Source organism: Perognathus longimembris, chromosome 1 (genome assembly GCF_023159225.1).
Source record: "Perognathus longimembris pacificus isolate PPM17 chromosome 1, ASM2315922v1, whole genome shotgun sequence".
Classification (NCBI taxonomy): domain Eukaryota; kingdom Metazoa; phylum Chordata; class Mammalia; order Rodentia; family Heteromyidae; genus Perognathus; species Perognathus longimembris.
The window spans coordinates 70,363,457-70,386,260 of record NC_063161.1 but is presented as its reverse complement, the minus strand read 5'-3'; the positions used below and the strand labels follow the sequence as shown (position 1 = coordinate 70,386,260).

At 41.5% G+C, this 22,804-nt stretch overlaps 1 protein-coding gene across 1 annotated transcript; it reads right to left on the bottom strand.

Moving 5' to 3' along the window:
* Positions 1–482: 482 nt before the first annotated feature.
* Positions 483–21,608, bottom strand: LOC125367481 (cytochrome P450 3A9-like). Its single transcript, XM_048368167.1, has 13 exons — positions 21,461–21,608; positions 19,292–19,385; positions 17,371–17,423; positions 16,544–16,643; positions 15,971–16,084; positions 15,634–15,722; positions 14,756–14,904; positions 13,567–13,694; positions 11,819–11,885; positions 10,996–11,156; positions 9,290–9,516; positions 3,427–3,589; positions 483–619 (listed from the first exon to the last, which is right to left on the bottom strand). The coding sequence occupies exons 1-13, from the start codon at positions 21,529–21,531 to the stop codon at positions 524–526; spliced, it is 1,512 nt and encodes a 503-aa protein (XP_048224124.1). The 5' UTR covers positions 21,532–21,608; the 3' UTR covers positions 483–523.
* Between the last annotated feature and the right edge of the window lie 1,196 nt (positions 21,609–22,804).

Here is a 22,804-nt window from a genome sequence, read left to right as displayed (position 1 = left end):
TGGAGACTTGGAACAGACCCCAAGCAATCCCTGATTCTGATGATAAAAGTAGAAGATTCTCTTCCAGCCCCTCATGTGAGTGGAAGGCCTTACTGTTTGTAAAAGGGAGTTACATGTAAACTTTCTCAACACAATACACATTGTAGAATTATGCAAATAAAACATTGGAGAGAGATCTTTGCCAACAGAGTCATCACAAGAACTCTCCTTTTTCTGACTAATTGTTGATAAGATTAGTGATAAATACCTATGCTCTAATCACAGCTCTGAGAATGGCAATAAGAGAAGAGAATTCTCCTGCAAGAACTGGAAGTCATTTCCTTTAACTCACACAGTAGATGAAAGTCCACACAATCATTGCACAAGCTTGAAGATGTCCAGAAGAGCTCATCACAAATTCATTTAAGAACAAGCCTGGCTTCATTTCTGAGGAGTTCTTCCCTCCTCCCCCCACACACAATCAAATCATATTCTAGTGGATACAATATCCTTGAAAAGCACGGCGAAAAATCTTTGCAGAGAATCATGCTCCACTTATGGTCCCATCTCTTGACACAATCTTTAGGAAAATGGGTTTTTCTGGTTGAATAAGTCCCTGTTCACGTAATTTCAAAGGAATCTGCAACAGTTTAAGAAGCACAGTGAGAGAGCAATGGGCCATGCATCTCCAACACAGAAGCAAAGAAGAAAGACATATCAAAGGTAATAATGATTAACAACTAGTTTTGGCATTGCCTGTCTTGAGTTCTTTATACTTATTTGTTAAGCTCTGTCAAGATTGGGGTAGAAAAAGCATTCTTCCATCTGTTCACTGGAAAAAAATCTGTATCTATGTTATGTTATTTTAATGATATAGTCTTAAGGAAAAAGAATGAGTTAAATAATTTAAGTGGGAAGCCAGTGCCTCATACCTGTAATCCTAGCTACTCATAAGGCTGAGATCTGATGATTGCCATACAAAGCCAGCCCAGGCAGGAAAGTCTGAGACTCTTCTCTCCAGTAAACCACCAGAAAACTGAAAGTGGTGCTGTGGCTCAAAGTGGTACAGTACTAGCCTTGAGCTGAAGAGCTCAGGGACTATATATACCCAGGCCCAGAGTTCCAGCAGCAGGACAAATAATAATAATAATAATAATAATAATAATAATAACAACAACAACAACAACAACAACCAGTCACATGTCTGTGTCTCATGTCTGTAATCCTAGCTACTCAAATGGCTGAGATCTGAGGATCATCATTCAAAACCAGCCCAGGCAGAAACGTTCATTGGGCTCTTATGCCCAGTTAATATTCCTAAGGCTGGATGTAGAACTGTGGCTAAAGTGGTAAAGCACTAGCCTTGAAGGAACAGCTCAGGGATAGCACCTAGACCCTGAGTTCAAACCCTAGGATTAACACACAATCACAGAAAATTTAAACCAAATTCTTATTCATTAATGTAAGATATTTTTGAAAAGTTACAAAATGATTCATTTTGGAGTTGTTGGGTCTGTCACGATAACCCTGAGAAAGTATCACACATTTCAATTACATAAACGGTCTTCAAATTTGAAATAATCCAGTCACTTCATCCTTTTGAGCCAATTCAGTGTAATGATGGGAGAGACTTCAAGTAGAACTTTCTTTCTCTTTCTTCTCTTCCTTCCTCTCCTCCTCCTCCTCCTCCTCCTCCTCCTCCTCCTCCTCCTCCTCCTCCTCCTCCTCCTCCTTCTTCTTCTTCTTTTTGGTGCTCAAGGCTAGCACTCTACCACTTGAGCCACAGCACCATTTCTGGCTTTTTCTGTATATGTGGTGCTGAGGAATCGAACCCAGGGCTTCATGCACGCTAGGCAAGCAACCTAGCACTAGGCCAGATTCCCAGCCCCCTTCCTTCCTTTCCCTTCCTTCTTTCCTTTTCCTTCCTTCCTTCCTTCCTTCCTTCCTTCCTTCCTTCCTTCCTTCCTTCCTTCCTTCCTGTCTCTCTCTCCCTTTCTTCCTTCCTTTCTTTCTCTTTTTCTAACTTTCTCTTTTCTTTCTTTTTCCTTATTTTCTTCCTTCTTTCCTTTCCTTTGCATTTGTGTTTGTCTGAGGGAGGGGCAGTGTCCTGAGGCTTCAATTGAGGGCTTGGATCCTGTCATTGAACTTTTTGCTCTACCACTTGAGCCACAGCTCTACTTCAAGCTTTTCAGTAGTTAGTTGGAGATGAGAATCCCTTGGGCTTTCTTGCCTTTGCTGGCTTCCAACCTTGATCTTCAGATGTCAGAATCCAGAGTATTTGGGTTACAGGTGTGAAAAACTGGCGCCTGGCTTCCTTACTTCTTCCCTCTCTTATTCCCTTTTGTTTTTGTTTTTTACTCTTCTAACATCTTCTTTGACTTCCCAAGGTAGTGGGAAATAGGGAATTTCTGAATTTTGCACTAAGTACTCCATATTGTGAGTGGGTCTTTCAGTGGTGGAGAAACAGCCTTCCTATCCCAGAGCAGGGAAGACTAGCATATTGTTATGAAAGCATTCTCCAGTCTGGAAAACACATTCTTTGGGGACCTTCAGAGCATCTATCCCTTCTCAAGTATGCCAGTGGCCTCCTTTTTCTTATAGTTAAGTTCCTTGGTTGCACAGTCAATAGGAAACTGACACAGCTTCCCCAAAGCCATACACGAAGTAGAAACTTTCTCCTCTCTCTCTCTCTCTCCATCTATCCATGTATCTATCTATCTATCCCTCCATCCACCTATCTATGTTCCCTCTCCCAGGAACCCCACTGTCAAGGAAGAGCAGAATTTAATATGTGAGCCTTGGAAATAAGCCTCTGTCCCCCAGGAAGCCTCTGTAAGCTTTGACAGAGGAGAAGCATCTCAAATATCACAATGACAGGACCATTATACATGAATATCCTGCGCCATCCATGCATCCTAATTCCAGCTGACAGGAAGTTCAAATGCACTCAGGCCAAGACCCTCAGCAGAGTCATGTCATGCTAATCTGTGCTGAGTGGAGACAAGCTACCTACTTTGATTGTATCAAACAAAAGATCTGGTTCCCAAATATGGAAACCCAAGAAATGGAACAACAACAAAGATTCTTTGGTTCATTAATTATTAAAAGATGAACAAGTGTATACTTGTCTGACAATAGGCCTCTCCACTAAAAACATGAAAAAAAAAACCCCACATCTTCCATAAAGCCAGGTGCCAGTAGTTTATGCCTATAATTGTAGCTACTCAGGAGGCTGAAATCACAGTTTAAAATCAGTCCAAGATAGAAAAAGTCCTTAAGACTCTTCTCCAATTAACCAGCAAAATGCTAGGACATGGAGGTATAGCTAAAGTGGTAGAGCACCAGCCTTGAGCAAACAACCCAGGTGACAGCAGAAGGCCCTGAGTTCAAGCCCTGGTATTCAGCCCAAACAACTGCCATAAAATAATGTTTAGGAAGTATACTGACCTGGGTTTCCTTACAAGGTTGGAAGGAGAAATTCTGCATGAGTCTGACCAGAGCAATTTTGATGTTCATGAGAGCAAACCTCATGCCGATGCAGTTTCTGGGCCCAGCTCCGAAGGGCATGTAGATGTAAGGATTGATGCTTTCCTTGTTCTTCTTGCTGAACCTGAGGCAACAAAAGGGGAAAGCATGAACACCTCGAGAACACAGGTGTTTGTGACTAAACTTCACACTTCCCTCTCCATACTAGACAGGACTGGTCAATGAAATGCTGCTAAGATTTATTTTTATTTTTGTCTATTGTGGGGCTTGAACTCAGGATCTGAGTGCATTCCCCTGAGCTTTTGTGTGAAACTCCATTGGTCTACCACTTTGAGCCATAGCACTACTTCTGGCTTTCTGGTAAGAATGTCTTGGAGGCTTTTCTTCCTGGCCTGGCTTTGAACCATGATCTTCAGATCTCAGCCTCCTGAGTAGATTAAATTAAGGCTTGAGCCACCAGCACCCAGCTCCTGTTGTAGTTTGGCTGTGAGAACTGTAAGCCATAGTGTATACTGGAGAGCATGATTGCTTTAGTTCATCTTTACTCTCTCTAAAATGAAAAAGTAAAAAACAGCCACCAGAAAAACCAAACACTATCACCACCATCGACATCAAAAGAAATGAACTCATTATCTGACTTAGGAATTAGTAATCATGCTGCACAACGCCTTCATGATAACAATAAAATTACATTTATAAAATTGTCTAATCAACAGAGAGAATCCTATCCCTTGCTGTAGAAGAGCTTTCAGTCTGGTTCAGGTGTGTGGGACATAGAAGGGACACACATACAGGCCACACTGCAATTGCATGAACCACAGAGAGCAGAGTGTTCTCTGATCTGCAGTTTTATGTCTTCTCCCTCCTTCAACTAGAGCCAGGTGCACACTTCCTTTTGGCTCAGGGAGAGCACGGTTCACATGACAAGGCCTCTGCCCCCAGAAAGAGCCCAGCTCTGAGACAATTGAGGTCAAGATCCCACATCTTCCAATCGACTTCAACAGGTCATCAAAAAAATCATACACCACAATCAAACTGGATTCATCCCAGGGATGCAAAGTTGGTTTAATATACGCAAGTCAGTTAATGTAATCCACCACATCAACCGGAGCAAGATAAAGAACCACATGGTTTTATCTCTGGATGCGGAAAAAGCGTTTGATAAGATCCAGCACCCATTTATGCTAAAAGCCCTGGAATTCCAGAGAACATTCCTGAATATAATCAAGGCAGTTTATGACAAACCAACAGCAAGCATAACTCTAAATGGTGAAAAACTAAAGCCATTCCCTTTAAAATCAGGAACAAGGCAGGGATGTCCACTCTCTCCCCTGCTCTTCAACATAGTACTAGAATTCCTAGCCAGAGCAATCAGGCAAGAAGAAAATATAAAGGGGATCCAAGTAGGTAAAGATGAAGTTAAACTCTCTCTCTTCGCAGATGACATGATCCTATACCTAACGAATCCCATAGACTCTACCCCCAAGCTACTAGAGCTGATCCAAAACTTTGGCAAAGTTGCAGGATATAAAATAAACCTTCAAAAATCAATGGCCTTTCTCTATGCTAACGACCCAAAGACCGAGGCTGATATCAGGAAAGCAACGCCCTTTGCAATAGCCCCCAAAAACATAAAATACCTAGGAATAACCTTAACCAAAGAAGTGAAAGACCTCTTTGAGGAGAACTTTAAAACCTTGAAAAATGAAATTAAGTCAGAACTAAGGAAATGGAAAAACCTCCCATGCTCCTGGATTGGGAGGATTAATATAATCAAAATGGCAATATTGCCAAAGGCTATCTACAAATTCAATGCAATACCCATTAATATCCCAACACCATTTTTTGATGAAATAGAGGAAGCAATCGGGAAATTCATATGGAATAATAAAAGACCTAGAATAGCAAAAACAATCCTAAGCAGAAAGAACAGTGCTGGGGGAATTACAATACCCAACTTCAAGTTGTATTATAAAGCTATACTAATAAAAACAGCTTGGTATTGGCACCGGAACAGGCCTGAAGACCAATGGAACAGAATTGCAGACACGAGAATGAACCCACAGAACTACGCCTACTTAATATTTGATAAAGGGACTAAAACAATAGTTTGGAAGAAAGATAGCCTCTTTAACAAATTGTGCTGGAAAAACTGGCTCAACACATGGAACAAACTAAAACTAGATCCATATATATCACCCTGCACCAAAATCAATTCCAAATGGATTAAAGACCTTGAAATCAAAACAGACACCCTGAAAACACTAAAGGAAGAAGTAGGAGAAACACTTGGGCTCCTTGGCACAGGACAGAACTTCCTTAACAAAGACCCTGAAAGGCTACAAATCAAAAAAAGGTTGGACAAATGGGACTGCATCAAACTGTAGAGCTTCTGCACGGCAAAGGACATAGCTTGCAAGATAAACAGAAATCCCACAGACTGGGAGAAGATCTTTACTGGCCATTCAATGGACAAAGGCCTCATATCTAAAATATATGCAGAACTAAAAAAATTACCTTCCTCCAAAACAAAACCGCAAAGAACTAATAGCCCGCTCATCAAGTGGGCTAAAGACTTACAAAGAGACTTCTCTGATGAGGAAATGAGAATGGCCAAGAGACATATGAAAAAGTGCTCTACATCACTGGCCATAAAAGAAATGCAAATCAAAACAACATTGAGATTCCATCTCACCCCAGTAAGAATGTCATATATCAAGAAAACTAACAATAACAATTGTTGGAGGGGATGTGGCCAAAAGGGAACCCTACTTCATTGTTGGTGGGAATGTAAACTGGTTCAGCCACTCTGGCAAGCAGTATGGAGGTTCCTCAGAAGGCTAAATATAGAACTCCCCTATGACCCAGCAACCCCACTTTTGGGTATTTATCCAAAAAACCACAAACAAAATCACAGTAAAGCCACCAGCACAACAATGTTCATTGCAGCGCAATTTGTCATAGCGAGAATCTGGAACCAACCCAGATGCCCCTCCGTAGACAAATGGATCTGGAAAATGTGGTACATATACACAATGGAATTTTATGCCTCTATCAGAAAGAAGGACATTGCCCCATTTGTAAGGAAATGGAAGGACTTGGAAAAAGTTATACTAAGTGAAGTGAGCCAGACCCAAAGAAACATGGACTCTATGGTCTCCCTTATTGGGAATAATTAGCACAGGATTAGGCAAGTCACAGCAGAGGATCACAAGAGCCCAATAGCTATACCCTTATGATCACATAAGATGATGCTAAGTGAAATGAACTCCATTTTATGGAAATGATTGTTATATCACACTTGTAACTACTTTCAACATCCCATGTGTATCTGTAGTTTATACTGTTGATGATGTTCTTGTATCACCTTCTTGTGATTGTAACTACACTATCTCTGTAATCTTATCTGAGTATATTGGAAACCGTGTATACTGGTATTAAAATTAGGAAATTGAAAGGGAATACCAAAATTGAGAGACAAAGGGTAAAATAAGAGAAACAACAACAAATCAATACTTGCAAAACTATATGGTGTAAGTGAACTGAACACCTCAGGGGGGGAAAAGAGGAGGGGGGAGGGGGGTATGAGGGACAAGGTAACAAACAGTACAAGAAATGTATCCAATGCCTAACGTATGAAACTGTAACCTCTCTGTACATCAGTTTTATAATAAAAACATAAAAAAAAGATCCCACATCTTTTGATTGTAAAGTTGCATTTGTTGTGTTTTCCAACGCAACAATGTAACTATTTCTAGAGTGTGGACTGTGTTCATAGTCTGTTCTTTGCTCCACATTTCCAGAAGAGCTTGCTCAAGACTCCTGAAGAAGGGCCATGAGGACCCATGCTCTCCTCTGGCCTCAGTGAGTATGTCTGAACCATCAGGCCAAGGACATCTGAGGTCCTCAGCCTGCACTTCCGTGATCACCCTGGAGGATCAGGGACCAGTGACTACACAGTGGAAGAGGGCCATGTTTTCTAAACGGGGAGTGTGTGTGTATGTGCATGCGTGTGTGTGTGTGTGTACATTTAGACAGCTAAAGGAGAGGGCACCAAAAACCAGAGAGGATAAAAAACCCAAACATCTAAATTTTGAGTTTAAAATAAATGATGGCAGATGCATGTTTCTCCTAAATTTTGTGTTTGTGCACACACACACTCTCTCTTTCTCACATATACACACATGCACACACACACACCACATACACTTTGTCCTGTCCATGGAGGATTAGTTGCAACATCCAAACAAGACATAATCCATAGATGCCCAAGGCCCTGATAACCAATGGCAAAATATTTGTAAAAGACTTCACTATATCCTTTAAATCATCTCTAGATTTCTTATAGTCACTTATGTAATATAAATTCAGTATAATACTTAAATTTTACTGTTTGGTATATATTCTATACTGCTGTATATATTCAGTGCTGTTTCCTATTTTGCACAGGGTTTTGAGCCACAAATCACTGAAATACTGGTGTAAATTATAGCCCTTTATAATTTCAGAACACGAAATCAATCTGTCATTCATTCAATCAATCTGTATGTTTTCTATATACCCATACATTCTCTCTCTCTATATATACACACACACACACACACACACACACACACACACACACATATATATATATATATCAATATCATGGGAGAGTGAAGACTTTATAGCTTACTAAGTAGTAAACAGGTTTTTAAAAACAAAATCCAGCTGGGTGCTGGAGAATCAAGCCTGTCATCTTAGCTATTCAGGAGTCTGCTATCTGAAGATCCTGGTTAAAATACAGCCCCAGCAGGAAAATCCAAGGGTCTCTTATCTCCAATTAACCACCAGAAAACTGGAAGTGATTCTGTGGCTCATAGTGGTAGAGCACTGGCCTTGAGGGCAGAAGAGCAGAAGGACAGTGCCCAGGCCCTGAGTTCAAGCCCCATGACCACCACCACTACCAACAACAACAAATAAAATAAAATAAAATCCAGTACAATTACATTCATAGAAGTATGCTCCTGGAGACACACACACACACACACACACACACACACACACACACACACGTATATATCTCATTGTTGACACATGGTTTTTTCTTGATTTAAGACTTTGTATCCCTTTTTCTGGTCCATTTTTACAATTTTGTCCAAATCTGTCATGCTTGTAATATCAAAAATATGCTTGAGATAATCATAGGGAATAATTAGCACAGGTTTAAGCTAGTCACAGCAGAGGATCACAAGAGCCCAATAGCTATACCCTTATGAACACAAAAGATGATGCTAAGTGAAATGAACTCCATGTTATGGAAACAACTGTTATATCACTGTTGTAATTACTTTCAACATGCAATGTGAAACCATAGCTTCTATTATTGGTGATCCTCTTGTATGCCCTTCCTGTGGTCGTACCTTCATTATCTCTGTATCTTATCTGAGTACATTGGAAACCATGTATACAGGTATTAGAACTAGGAAACTGTAAGGGAATACCAAAATCGAGAGACACAGGGTAAAAAAGACAAATGATTACAAAAGCAATACTTGCAAAACTGTTTAGTGTAAATCTACTGAACAACTCATGGGGGAAAGGGAAAGGAGGAGCGGGAGGGGGGAAGGGGGAATGAGGGAGGAGGTAACAAACAGTACAAGAAATGTATCCAATGCCTAAAGTATGAAACTGTAACCGCTCTGTATATCAGTTTGATAATAATAATAAAAAGACATTTGTGTGAATAATAGAACAAGAATACTATGCCTTGAATGGCAAGGGATCACCCAAGGTGCTGTAAGCCACCACGTTGGGAAGGAGCCTTTCCCCCAGGACCGCTTACCTTTCAGGGCGGAACTCTTCAGGCTCGGGCCAGTACTTGGCATCGTGATGAAGAGCGTAGTTTGGTACCATCACTGCAGTGTTCTTGGGAATAAACACTCCGTTGATTTCCACATCTTTCTTGCAGACTCTCTCAACTCGGCCAGCAATGGGGTAGAGCCTGAGAACCTCGCTCACCACCATGTCCACATACTCCATCTCCATCAGGGCATCGTAGGTAGCAGGAGCCTGGAGAGGGAGGAACAGATTTCCATCATTGCAAGTTTGGGACACAGTCTGAACTCAGGCAATGAAATTCTGCTGATTCTGTTAGGTGCTTTGAAGAATAACTCCTGGTGATAAAGATCCTTAATTTTTACAAGTGTTTAAATAACGATCAAGTCCTAGCATCTGCTCAAGGGCCATGGAAAAACACAAAAAGTAGAGGTGGCTGTGCCAGTTCATCCCCTTAGGCCTAACCTCATTGTTGCTGTACACTGCTTTTCTTTCTCCTGTGAGGGAATGTGACCAATAGATGAAGACAATGAGGCTCCAGTAAAACATACCTAAGTCAGAGTTCCATCTCACCAGAGAAAGAACAGAGGTTATGGTGTTTAGAAAAGAGAAGTCCTGTCCTATTGAGTTGATTATACAACACACATGGATACATTATAGTACATATATACTTATTATATACACACAATCATATTTCATATGCAACTGTGTAACAAATGAAGGGAGAAAATTGTCCTTTATATGATTTAAAAATAATAATATGGTTTACAAAAAAGAAGGACACCATCAGGACACAGACTTCCAGTTCTAAAAGTTCTAAAGAGGATGCAAATGCACAGGCTTAGCCCCATCCTCAGTAGCGGGAACATTCCGTGGGTTGTTCCTTTAGAGCTTGGCTGCAGACTGGGAAGCGGCCGTGTGCCCTCCTGACTGCCAGTCCAGCTGCCCACAGCATCTCAGTGTGGTCAGAGATGTGAACACATGGTGACAATGTGTGGCTGTCTCTCAGTGCTCTAATGAAGATTGGTTTAGATGGCAGATGCCCTGGGTTACAGCTTAGCTTCCTCAACTCCACCTCTGATGCAGGAGACTGAGTCTTGAGTCTCCCTGTGCAGCTTAGCCAAGTCCATCCTGGCTCAGGCACAGCATGACTACCACCTATCAGCACCTAAATACTTAGCTCATATGTGCTTACACTTCTGTGCCACTGAGATTTTTTTACTTTTTTGTGTGTGCAATCTTAGTGCTAAAACTCTGGGCCTTGATGTTAGGCCCTAGCCTCTTTTACCCAAGGCTGGTGCTCTACCACTTGAGCCACAGTTCCACTTCCAGCTTATTGTGGTTAATTGGAGATATGAGTCTCATCGACTTTCCTGCTGGCCTTTAACCATGATCTTCACATCTCAACCTCCTAAATATCCAGGATTGCAGGTATGAGTCACCAGCACCTGCCTTTGCCATGTAATTTTAATGACAGATCACGGATTCAGTTGGGAAACTGAGCTTTTTACAAAGGTTTTATATTTCTTGAGTAGCATTTATTACCTTTATTTCACTCACCGCTTTCATTTCTCTCTTCAAATTCTTCCCTAATAGATTTGAAGATGTCTTCCAAACTAACACTGTTTTACAGAAATCTCCACCAGAAGTGATAAGGAGACTTTTTTGTGATGCCTCATTAGTTCCCGCCCTCCCCAGCTGCTCTGTTCTCACCTTATTGGGCAAAGTCCTGTCAACTTCCTCTTGAAGTTTCTTTTGGACATCAGGGTGAAGGGCCAACAGATACATAATGAAAGAAAGAGTGATGCTGGTGGTCTCATAGCCAGCAAAAATAAAGATAATTGATTGAGCTGCTATCTCCAGGTCCGTTAGACCTAAAGGGAAAGAAACATATATTTTTGGTAAATGCAGTCAGTACAGACTGACACAATCACAGTTCATATTATCACCAACACTTAGGGATAAGACATAGAATGGCAAGGTAGCGTCACCTAATCATCACATGTGACAAAAGCCAAAGGGACAAAGTAAACTTAATCCAGTTTCACAAAGGTTTACACTACCATTGCCCATCTTCATGGGCAATGAGAGAAGTTGAGTATCAAAATATTATGTTGATAGGAATAGAATAATGGTGTGTGTATTTGTGTGTGTGTGTGCATGTGCGATGCGCCATTTCTGGGGCTCAGAATCTGAGCCCTTTAGTACAAGGCTAATTCTCTACCACTGAGTCACAGTTCTGCTTCTGGCCTTTTGGTGGTTTACTGGAGACCAGAATCTCATGAACTTCCCTACCAGGGCTGGCTTTGAGCCTTGACCATCAGATTTCATCTTCTTGAGTAGTTAGAATGAGAGGTGTGAGCCCCTGGCTCCTGGCGGTAAATGTAATATGTAAGGTCATGGTAGTGAGAGTGTGACTCAAGTGGGATGCCATATGTAATAGTGAGTTTTTCTGAAATTCTGCAGAAATTGTCCCTATGTGGAAAAGCAACTTGACATTTTCTATGTGAGTAGACTCTAAAGGACTCCCTATTACCTTTGTGGGACTCTGTGTCTTTGGAATTCTGGGAGTTAATCATCAGCTGAAGTAAATCCACTCGGTGCTGGAAAGAAGACAGACAGATTTCAAATGCAGAAAGTCACCCAAGAATTGAGAAGTAACTCAGAAGAGCTTAACCTCTCTCTGTGAATATGTCTCATGTAACTCCACAAGTCTTTCTTTCTCTCTTTATTTTTGTCAGTTGTGAGGTTTGAACTTGGGGGCTGGGGTGCTGTCCCTGAGCTTTTTTGCTCAAGGCTAGCGCTATACCACTTTGAGACACAGCACCACTTCTGGTTTTCTGGTAGTTAATTGGAGAGAAGAATCTCATGGACTTTCTTCCCAGGCTGGCTTTGAACTGTGATCCTCAGATCTGGTCTCAGCCTCCTCAGTAGCAAGGGTGACTGGCATGAGATACCAATGCCTGGCCACAAGTCTTTCTGACATTGCCTGAATCAAAAGTGAATGAGAATACTCATCTATAAACTTTGGAGGGATCAGGATCTTTTCCTAAAAGAAAGCCAGCTGTCCCAACCAACAGCTTTTGGTCTTTGCTCTCCCGAGCTCTGACAGTCTCTAGTTTCTGAACTCAGACTCCTGGTCCAGGTAGCAACTGGCTTCTTCTCCTATCACATCTCTTTGCTCAGGAGCAACACCAGGACTGCAATCTTTTGTTGTGTGGACACACTTGTTAATGGATAGTCCCAAAGATTAAAGTCTTGCTATTCCCACATGCAATCTATTGGGTTTAGAGCAAGTGTCTGAAAACAGTTTACAATTCTAGAATGTTACAATTTTTCAGTGACATCTGGAGAAACCCTGTACTGTCTTCCTACCCTACACACATCCTTCTTCTGATGTCTATGCTGTGTGAGTCAGATATTTAGACAGGCCTCCAGGACCTCAAATTTAATTCAGACACACTGCAATAGATGGCCTGAATATGAAGCTTGGAAATAAAATGATTCTCTCTCTCTCTCTCCTTTCTCTCTCTCTCTCTCTCTCTCTCTCTCTCTCTCTCTCTCTCTCTCTCTCTCTCTCTCTCTGTGTGTGTGTGTGTGTGTGTGTGTGTGTGTGTGTGTGTGTGTGTGTCCTGGGACTTAAACTCGGAACTTGGTTTCTGTCCCTCTACTTGTTTGACCAAGGATGGCACCACACCACTTGAGGACTTCTGGCTAATTGGAGAGAAGATTCTCACGGACTTTCCTGCCCAGGCTGGCTTCAAATCATGGTTCTCTGATCTGATCTCAGCCTCTTTTATGGCAAGTATTACAGGCATGAACCACGGGTCCCTAGGCTTATCATTTGATTTTAAATTCTATCTTTCTCATATATTTTATATCTCCTTCATTCTTCCCTCCAATCTAAGAACTCCTGATCTCAACCTAGTTTTCATCTAAATTTAGAAGTGTAATTTTTGTTTTTTGGTGTTTTTTGGTGGTGTTTTTTTTTGCCAGTCCTGGGGCTTGAACTCAGGGCCTGAGCACTCTCCTTGGCTTCTTTCTTTCAAGGCTAGCCCTCTATCACTTGAGCCACAGTACCAGTTCTGGCGTTTTCTGTACATGTGGTGCTGAGGAATCAAACCCAGGGCTTCAAGTATATGAGGTGAGCACTTTACCACTAGGCCATATTCCCAGACCCTCATCTAACTTTAGAAAAGGACAGAAAGTTACATAAGACACATTTCTAGAGTCATACAAGGTTTGAACTGGGAACATCCTTAAGTAACCATCAGCAGCTTTTACCTTTGCTTTGTCCTTGAGACGACTTTCTTTCATCCTTTCTACAGAAGTTCTTAGGAAATCTGTAACATCCTTTGGAAATAAGTTGATATTTAATGCTTCATAAACAGGTGTTAAAAATGGAAAGAGTACTACAGGACAAGAAGAAAGAAAACCATAGTGAAAATACAAAATGTGCTATCTACACCATGGAATATTATTCAGACATAAAAAGAAATAAGGTACTAATACATACTTCAAGATGCATGAAATTTGAAAGCATAATACAGAAGCCAGACAGAAAAGCCACATATTCTACAATTCCATTTATAGAATGTGTCTAGAATAAGCAGTGTCAAAAACATAAGTGAACATTTAGGCCTGAGAGAATTAGAAGAGTAGAGAGCCAAAAAAGTAAAGAGCCCCTTCCTTTCTTCTTTCTTTATTCCCTTTTTTCCTTCCTTCCTTCCTCTCTCCCTCCCTCTTACCATTCTTCCTCCCTTTCTCCTTCCTTTCCTCCCTTTCTCCTTCCCTCGGTTGCTTCCTTCCTTGCCACCCCCCCTTGTCTTCTTTTTTTCTGCCAGTAGTGGGGCTTGAACTCAAGGGCTGGGCACTCTCTCTAGGATTTCTTTATTTTCCCTCAAGGCAGATGCCCTACTACTTGAACCATAGCTCCATTAGGAAATCAGAGTCTCACAGATTTTCCTTCCCTGGGCTGGATTCAAAGCATGATCCACAGATCACAGACTCCAGAGTAGCTAGGATTATAGTCATGAGACACTGGCACCCAAGTAAGATACAGGGTTTCTTTTATTTACCTTTTTTTTTTTTGCCAATCCTGGGGCTTGAACTCATGGGCTGGGCACTGTGCCTGAGCTTCTTTTGTTCAAGGTTAGTGCTCTAACACTTGAACCACAGATCCATTTCCAGCCTTTTCTTTCTATGTGATCCTGAAGAATCAAACCCAGGGCTTCATGTATGCTAGGCAAGCACTCTACCACTGAGAGACCTTCCCAGCCTAGTACAGGGTTTCTGATGACAAAATATTCTGCAACTAGCAGTGGTAAGGACTGCATATACCATTATATCTAGAGAAAAAGTCATTGAGTTATATAGTTTGAGATACTTATGTGTATGAATAAATTATATCTCAGTGAACTTTTTAAACAAAGATGGGAGAGAGAGAGAAGGAGAGAGAGAGAGGTCTACCAACCTACTGAGAGAAGCAATGGATCAAAGAAATTAAATTTTAAGAGCCTCTTGACTTTTTCCACAAAGACATCCTGTGGGTTGTTAAGGGAATCGATGTTCACTCCAAATGATGTCCCTGTGATCACATCCATGCTGTAGGCTCCAAAGATGCTGAAGTAGACAAAGACAGGACAATAAAAACTTGCATTTCATTTTTACTCTCTCTCTCTCCTTTCTGCTACATGGGCAGCAAAAAGTGGAAGCAAATTCCTGTGTCAGAATAAGAATGTCAAAAGCCGTTTCCTATTAGAACTGCTTGAGGGGTCTCCAGGTGAGTCCACCACCGCATCCCCCTACCCCCCAAGATCTTTACCAGGTGCTTATGGCTCCATAACCCTAGTGTGAGGGTTGACAAGAAAAATTGGGCGGGTCAGGCTCACATGGCAGCTCAATGAACTTTCTCAGAAAAGACAGACACCCGACCACCACCAGACAAATCACAGCAGTGTAAATACTATATGGATGATAACAGATTGAAGTAGATGGTGATGGATTGTAACAGACATAATAATATAAGTAATAGATAATAGATTGGGGCTTGGGCAGGCCAAGGGTGGAATAATTCTCTCTCTCTTTCTCTTTCTCTCTCTCTCTCTCTCTCTCTCTCTCTCTCTCTCTCTCTCTCTCTCTCTCTCTCTCTCGGACATTGGATTTAGAGCCTGGGTGCTGTCCTTGAGCCATAGCTCCACTTCTGGCTTCTTTTTCTGGGGTAGTTTACTGGAGACACGAGTTTCACAGAATTTTCTGCCTTGGCTGGCATCAAACCGCGACCTTCAGCTCTCAGTTTCCTGGGTAGCTAGGATTACAGTTGTGCACTGCCAGTGCCCAGCAAATACTTACTCTTTCAATGCCACAGTTTTGCCTTTCTCTGCTTGTGGTCTCAGGTTTTTCACCAACCCATCAGAAAACTCATGAATGATGGGGAACATCTAGGCACAAAACAAGAGAAGTTAAAAGAGAAGACTCAAATGCCAGAGGCCATGGCTCCCTCTCAACACAAAAGATGAAACAGCACATCCCATTTATGAGAAACCATGGATTTGTGGGAAATATTGACTAATACCATTTTATGGCAATTCTCCCTTACATGAAGTCCTCTTGGAAAAGGGCTCTGATCTGACTGCCTATCCCGATTCATTCTGTAATTTTCCGGCACCGCGTTCTCAGGTTTGATTACCTCCTTCAGTTTCCCACTGGTGAAAGTGGGGGAAAGCAATGTTCTTATTCTCTTCCAGTCTTCATCCTCAGAGATGGAGATGGCCTTTTTCATAAATCCTGTTGGGCCAAAAGGCTAGACTCCAAAGAAAAACAGATTAATTACTTTCCATCAGTTTGAAGATCTTGCAGAGTTGTATAAAATCAGGGAGTTGGCAGCATTTAAAGCATTATCTACCATCTACACGATGGCACTCTAAAAAACTCAATGAACATTTATCCCAAATGCCTAAATCACCTTATGTGATTTGTGGATTTCTTATTCCAGACACTTATCTATCAGTCAATCCATTTAATTACTACTGATTTTATATATTACCTATATTTTCTTATTTATAACTATAAATGGAAGGGTTTCCATGTAACACATGGCTCATGAGCACTATGTGCTTGATCAATATCCCTCCTTTCAACATCCTTTCCCTCCGTTCTCCAGAGCTTATAATTATTTCATGATACAAACAGGATGAATATCTATTTTGTTGATAAATAAATATCAGGATGTGTTAAAGAAAAAAGGAGAGGGGATGCCTACCCTGCGGTTTGTGAAGATGGTGTAGCATTCTTTCACCAGCACTGTTTTGATCATGTCAGGATCTGTAATCGCCAGTACAGGGCGACGGCCATCGTACAACCTGTGTGTGCCAAACATAGCTGAGTGGAAACTCTAACCAGCCAGGCTCTAAGCCTGGAGCCAAGACAAAGAAATCCAGACTGTGATCACACCCCAAGCTCTTCCACACATGGCAATAATAGCTCAAGCGAGGGATTCTGTGCACAGAAGCCACAGGGGGGCACAAAGTGAAGGCCAAGGTGGCTTAGGCACAAAACAGACATCCAAAGACAAAACAGTTTTGCAAACAGTCATGATCTCTAGGTGTTTGCTGAAATCTAGGTGGTGCATACCTGAGTTCTGTCCGTGCCAGTCACCAAGGATTTTAAATACATTAAGACAGCAAGCACATCTGGTGCTGGTGGCTCATACTTATATTCCTGGCTACATAGTTGGCTGATATCTGAGGATCATGGTTTGAAGTCAACCTGGGCAGGAAAGTCTATAAAACTCTTATCTCCAATTAACCACCAAAAATCCAGAAGTGGAGCTATGGCTCAAGTGGAAGAGCTCTAGGTTTGAATGAAAAAGATCAAAGGCATCACCCAGGGCCTGAGTTCAAGCCCCATGATGGTCATAACACATACACGTACAACTATTGGCACCAGATGAGACCTTCTTCAGGAAAATCCTCCATTAGGCTTCATAATTCATCAGTGTGGCTCAAAAGGCTCTGGGCTGATAGTGTCCCCACATAATGCATTTTCTCATTTATAGATCTACCCCATGAAAGTTTCCAGAATACTTACCCCCAAAGGCTTCCATATTTTTTATGACACTCTGTATCAAAAACTGCAAAGCCCTAGGAAGATAAATAAAAGTAGGTATTACATGTTTAATACTTCATCCAAGTATATTCTCCTTGATCAAGTTCTAGAACAAGTTTGTACATGCAGTATGTCACTTTGATGGGGCTTTCAGATGAGCATTTGGGTTGGGGGGAGCCTGAGATGGCTTCAAACTCCAATTCCAAGGTCATTAGTTGTCTAGTAGTTAAGACTAGAAATTTGAGCCACAGTACTACCTGATATATCCAATCTTTTATTACTTATCTTGTCAAGCAACTGATTTCTCATTTAGTGAATGAGGTCCCTGGAGTTGGGATGTTCAAATCACCTTTTTGGTTATAGAAAATTAATATAAGGCCCAGGCAGAAGTCAGAGGGTGAGTGAAGGCAAAGTGAACTTGCTCAATATGAAAAGATAAGAGTGACCCCACCTCTACCCATAGGACACCACAAATTAAACACTTCCTCTGAGGTTTACCTTTGAAGGTAACAAAAAAATACTAAAAACAAAAAAGAAAGAAATCTTGCTGGTGGGAATTCTCAATTGTGAAATGTTAACTGTGCAAACAAAAGTCCTGGAGCTATGAGTGTCCCTTCCTGGAATTCACTCTGGTAGGGAAAATATCTTTGGTGCTCACAAAGTCTGTGAATCAGAGGCAGGATAAAAATACAGAATATCAGAACTAGAACAAAATATCAAAGACAGAACCCCTGAGCAAGGGAAATTCCAGACCAGCCATTACAAGAAAATTCCTGAAATAGGCCTTTAGAAGTAAGTTCTTGAAACAGACGGATTTATGGCAGGCACTGATGGGAGAAGGGAGAGGATCTGAGATATCATTTGGTCCACAGCAGTAAATCCCATTTGGTCAACAGGAATAAATCTCGAATACAAAAAACAGATAAAGTATGGGAGGACTCAGGAGGTAAATTTTCTGGAATGTTACTTTGTGGCCATTAGTCTTATAGACATTAGCCTTGATGCAATCTTGACAACTTATTGTTTATTACCCTATAGTAATTAGTTCTGATGTAGTTATTTTGTAGCCTGGAGGACTGCTGTCTGTAATCACTAATGACATTACTTGTAAATATGTCTGTGGTCACACATCACCATCTGCCCGTGGCTGTTCCCTTTGAAAACCCTGCTGAGATGCTACAGATACACATGTGACATTCTATTATTGATGATGTTCTTGTATCACCTTCCTGTGGTTGTAACTATGTATACTGGTATTAGAACTAGGAAATAAAATGGAAATACCAAAATTGAGAGACACAGGGTAAAAAAAAAAAAGAAAAACAACTACAAAAGCAATACTTGCAAAACTGTTTGGTCTAAGTGAACTGAACACCTCATGGGGGGGGGGAAGGAAAGGGGGAGGAGGGAGGGGGGTATGAGGGACGAGGTAACAAACAGTACAAGTAATGTATCCAATGCCTAACATATGAAACTGTAACCTCTCTGTACATCAGTTTGATAATAAAAATTTGAAAAAAAGAAAAAGAAAAAGAAAACCCTGCTGAGGCTGTGTTCTCTGAAGCGCATAGAGGAGTGCAGACGCCATGGCTTAATGAAGACTCCTTGCCTGTTTATCTGAGTCTAAGGTCCTGTTTGCAGGTTCTGGGGTATAATATAACTATCAAGTTCTCAACATGAGCACCAAGAGGCTGGAAATCTGAGTGGATCCACTGGTGCCCAGCAGATCTTCAGCACCGCTGGACACAGAGCCCTGCAGTGCACCTGGCCACCCTCCAGGGGGAGCCCACGCACAGCTTCTGAAAGTCAGCCCTTCTCTACACCAACAGCACTGCTTAGAGATGGAAGGAAGCCGGACTTTACATCCATAAAAAGCAAAATGTAGAGCCCAGACCACACTCACCTTGCGATAACAAAGAAGAGTTCCAAAGAAGGGCAGAGGTTTCGGTCCAGGAATTCCCAACTTCTTAAAAACTGTATGTGGATAGGTCCCATATCTAGAATTTTTTTTTTTTTAAAAAATCCAGATCATAGAAATACACACACACACACACACACACACACACACACACACACACACTCCCTGTACACATGTGGAGTGTTGTCAGTTACTAACTCACCAAGTAGGATAGTCAAACTGGGATGTAATGTGTAGGCAATAATAACACCAGAAACTCAAAGAGCAATGATGAGCCTTGCTCTTCAGTTCTTTCCTTACAGTTCTGAGAGAACTCTAACAGTTACCAAAATGAGTTAAAAGTAGCTCAAGTCTTCAGGCTCCTCAATCTAGAGTGGATAGCTGGTTAAAGTCTACAACCTTGTTTTGAGTGCTATTGTGAGATTCAAACTAGAAATTCCAAGTCATGTCATGTACACTTGCCATTTGATCTGGACAGCCAGGCTCATAAGTGTCTGGGATCTCTGACTTTCAAAGAGAGGAATTTTTTCCTGTTTCCTCCTAGCTCCCACCTGGGCATTGTTGATTTCATTATTGTCTTACCTTCTTTCTACTCATCTCCACAGAGAGATTAAGACATCCTGCTGGACAGGAATATCAATATACAAGGGAGATTCCTGCATACCCATGCTATTGCAGCTCTAGTCACAATAGCCGAGCTGTAGAATTAGCCAAGTGCACAATAGATCTTCATATGCACACAGGCACTATGGAATAATACCGTGCTAAGTGGCAATCATGTCATTTGCAGGAAAACATCCGAAAAACATCTTATTGAGTGAGATAGGACATGTTCTAAAAGCCCAATATTGTGTGCTACCACATATCTGTGGAATGATCATGATCATGATGAAGATGATGGTGGTGATGATGATGATTATAGCAACAATAATAGGACATGAATAAAAGGAGGATTGTCTGATGGGATTTGTGGAATGGGGAGAGAAGAAAGGAAAGGATACTGAGGAGTGAAGAGTATTGAAAGATGTTATATATGTCGTAACAGCTTTGTGTGTGTGTGTGTCTCTCTCTGTGTGTGTGTAAAGATAATGAAACAAATGCACTCACACTGTTTAAAATATATAGAGAGGGGGGATAGGATGGAGGAAGTGAATGTGTTCAAAGTTGATTGCTTCCATGTATAAAATTATTATATCCAAATCCCTTTGTATTACTAATGTATGCGCATTCAAGTCTAAAAGTAAATTTAAATTGCCAATGAATTAAAGCAAAGTGCTTATAAGGTACTTTGAAAAAATCTATGTAGCCATGCACCTGGTGGCTCATGTTTGTAATCCTAGCTACTCAGAAGGCTAAGATCTGAGGACTGTGTTTTGAAGCCAGCTTGGGAAGGAAAGTCTGTAAGATCATTTTTTTTTTTTAGGTTATGTATGTTGAATTCAGGGCTTGGGTACTATCACTGAGCTCTTTTTGATCAAGGCTGGTACTCTAACACTTTGAGCAACAGTGTCACTTCCAGTATCCTGGTGGTTAATTGGAGCTAAGTCTTATGGCCTTTCCTTTCCAGGCTGGCTTTGAAACATGATTATCAGATCTCAGCCTCCTGAGTAGTTAGAATTTCAAATGTGAGCCACTAGTACTTGTCTCTGAGACTCTTCTTTCCAATTAACCACCAAAAAATAGAGTGCTAGACTTAAACAAAAAAGCTCAGGGACAGTGCCCAAGCCCTGAGTTCAACATCCAGATCCAGCACCAACAAACAATAATGACCTTCCACCCCAAGTATACAGAGATCTCTACAAGAGCGATCAACTGGTCACTGTTATATTCTGCTTCTGCTGAGTTTGAGTCATTACTTTAGGCCCAAACATCAACTGAGACATAATTTCCAAATGATGCCACTACCCAATCCCCACCTCCCCCGGCCCACCCTGCTGGAATTGAGAGTTTTCATGAAAGAGGAACATTTATCAACCCTCTCTTTGGGTCTCTACAAGGTAAATAATAACCTCTTAGAATGTAGGTTAAATCTTACTCTTGAGCAATTTTCCATTCATTTTTCTCTTCTGCTCTTCCCAATCAATAAACCATAATGATCCTCACTTGAATCCTAGGTTATGGGGAGGAGACAGCAGAGTCTAGATAGTTACTCACAGGTAGAGGAGCACCAGGCTGGTAGCCAGGAGGACCCAGGTTTCTATGGAAAAGTTTGGGATCAAGTCCATGGTCACTCTTGTCCAGTAATTCTGTCCTCTGACTTTCCCTCTCAGCTCTGGGTTGTGCTGGCTTCAGAGCTGAGGCTGCTGAGCTCCCCCAGTGCTCCTCAGCTCTGATGAGGGAGATGAGGATCCTGTAGTTTATGGGCTGGGAAAGGGGGCGGGGATGATGGCTCAGCCAGTAGAAAACTTAGCTATGTTGCACCCACCCCACAGGTGAGTAAGGCAGGTGTCCTGTCCCAGTTTGGCCAGTGAACAAGGAAGGAATCGTGGACACATGAACTCTGAACTCTGAATTCACATTTTATAAATGTGCCAGTAAATAAATGCAATCACTGTTATCACTAGGACCAAAGGTTACAGATTGTCTTGAAGAAAGTAAAGTGCAGCCATTGGCTCCTCTAAACTCTTATCTCCACAGTGGCTCTTATTCCCAAATACTTGGAACTGCACCCAAATAAACATCATCCACAGGTGTTTACAAATGCAGCTTCTTCTGCTGAAACTGTCTGCCAGACAGCTGCTCTTTGAATAATGGGTGATCTCTCCATGGGTAGAAAGCAAGCCCCAGGAACTGGGGCTGGAGGTAAGGCTCACCAGGTAGAGCACCAGCAAATGAGTAAAAGCACCAGACACTAAGTTCAAGTCTTGGTCTCAAACCAAAACAAAGAAAGAAAGGAAGGAGGGAGGGAAGGAGAGAGGGAAGGACAGAAAGAAAGAAAGAGACAGAAAGAAAGAAAGAAAGAAAGAAAGAAAGAAAGAAAGAAAGAAAGAAAGAAAGAAAGAAAGAAAGAAAGAGGAATAGGTTAGAAAAAGCAATCATTACTTGTGACCCCTTTCTGCTTCCCAGGTTCCTGATGGGAGAGATGTCACAACTACTTGCATAAGAATTATACTGGCTCATTAGCATGATTACCCATATTCTATGTCTACTTGATCTGAGAAATGAAGGATCAGGTGACAAATAAGACCTTAAAGTCCCCAAAACACAAAAGAAATAGAGAACTTTTCATCTAGGCTTATATATGTATATATAATTCCTTGTTTCCCTTCCTCATCTGCCATTAGGCAGAAACTGGTACTCGCCGTTTAGAATGTCTTGACCTAGGAATTACCAGGTTTGCCCAGAAATTACAGATTGGATGTGGTTTTGTTTTTGTGGATAGCTCAGTTCTCATCACTGGTTGAGGAGGGTCTTGATCCTGAGGACTTCAACACAGTGGGGCGTTTTCAGCTGGTTGGTGTTGCAGGACATGGGGCTTGTGTGGGGAAAGGAGATTGC

Excerpts from the sequence above, each read along its gene's own strand:
- LOC125367481 (XM_048368167.1), bottom strand. The coding sequence starts at position 21,531 with ATGGACTTGATCCCAAACTTTTCCATAGAAACCTGGGTCCTCCTGGCT. Across the intron at positions 3,590-9,289 it reads GAAGAGTTCCGCCCTGAAAG|GTTCAGCAAGAAGAACAAGG; the intron begins GTAAGCGGTCCT and ends TTGTTGCCTCAG. Across the intron at positions 620-3,426 it reads AACCTTGTAAGGAAACCCAG|ATTCCTTTGAAATTACGTGA; the intron begins GTCAGTATACTT and ends AAACTGTTGCAG.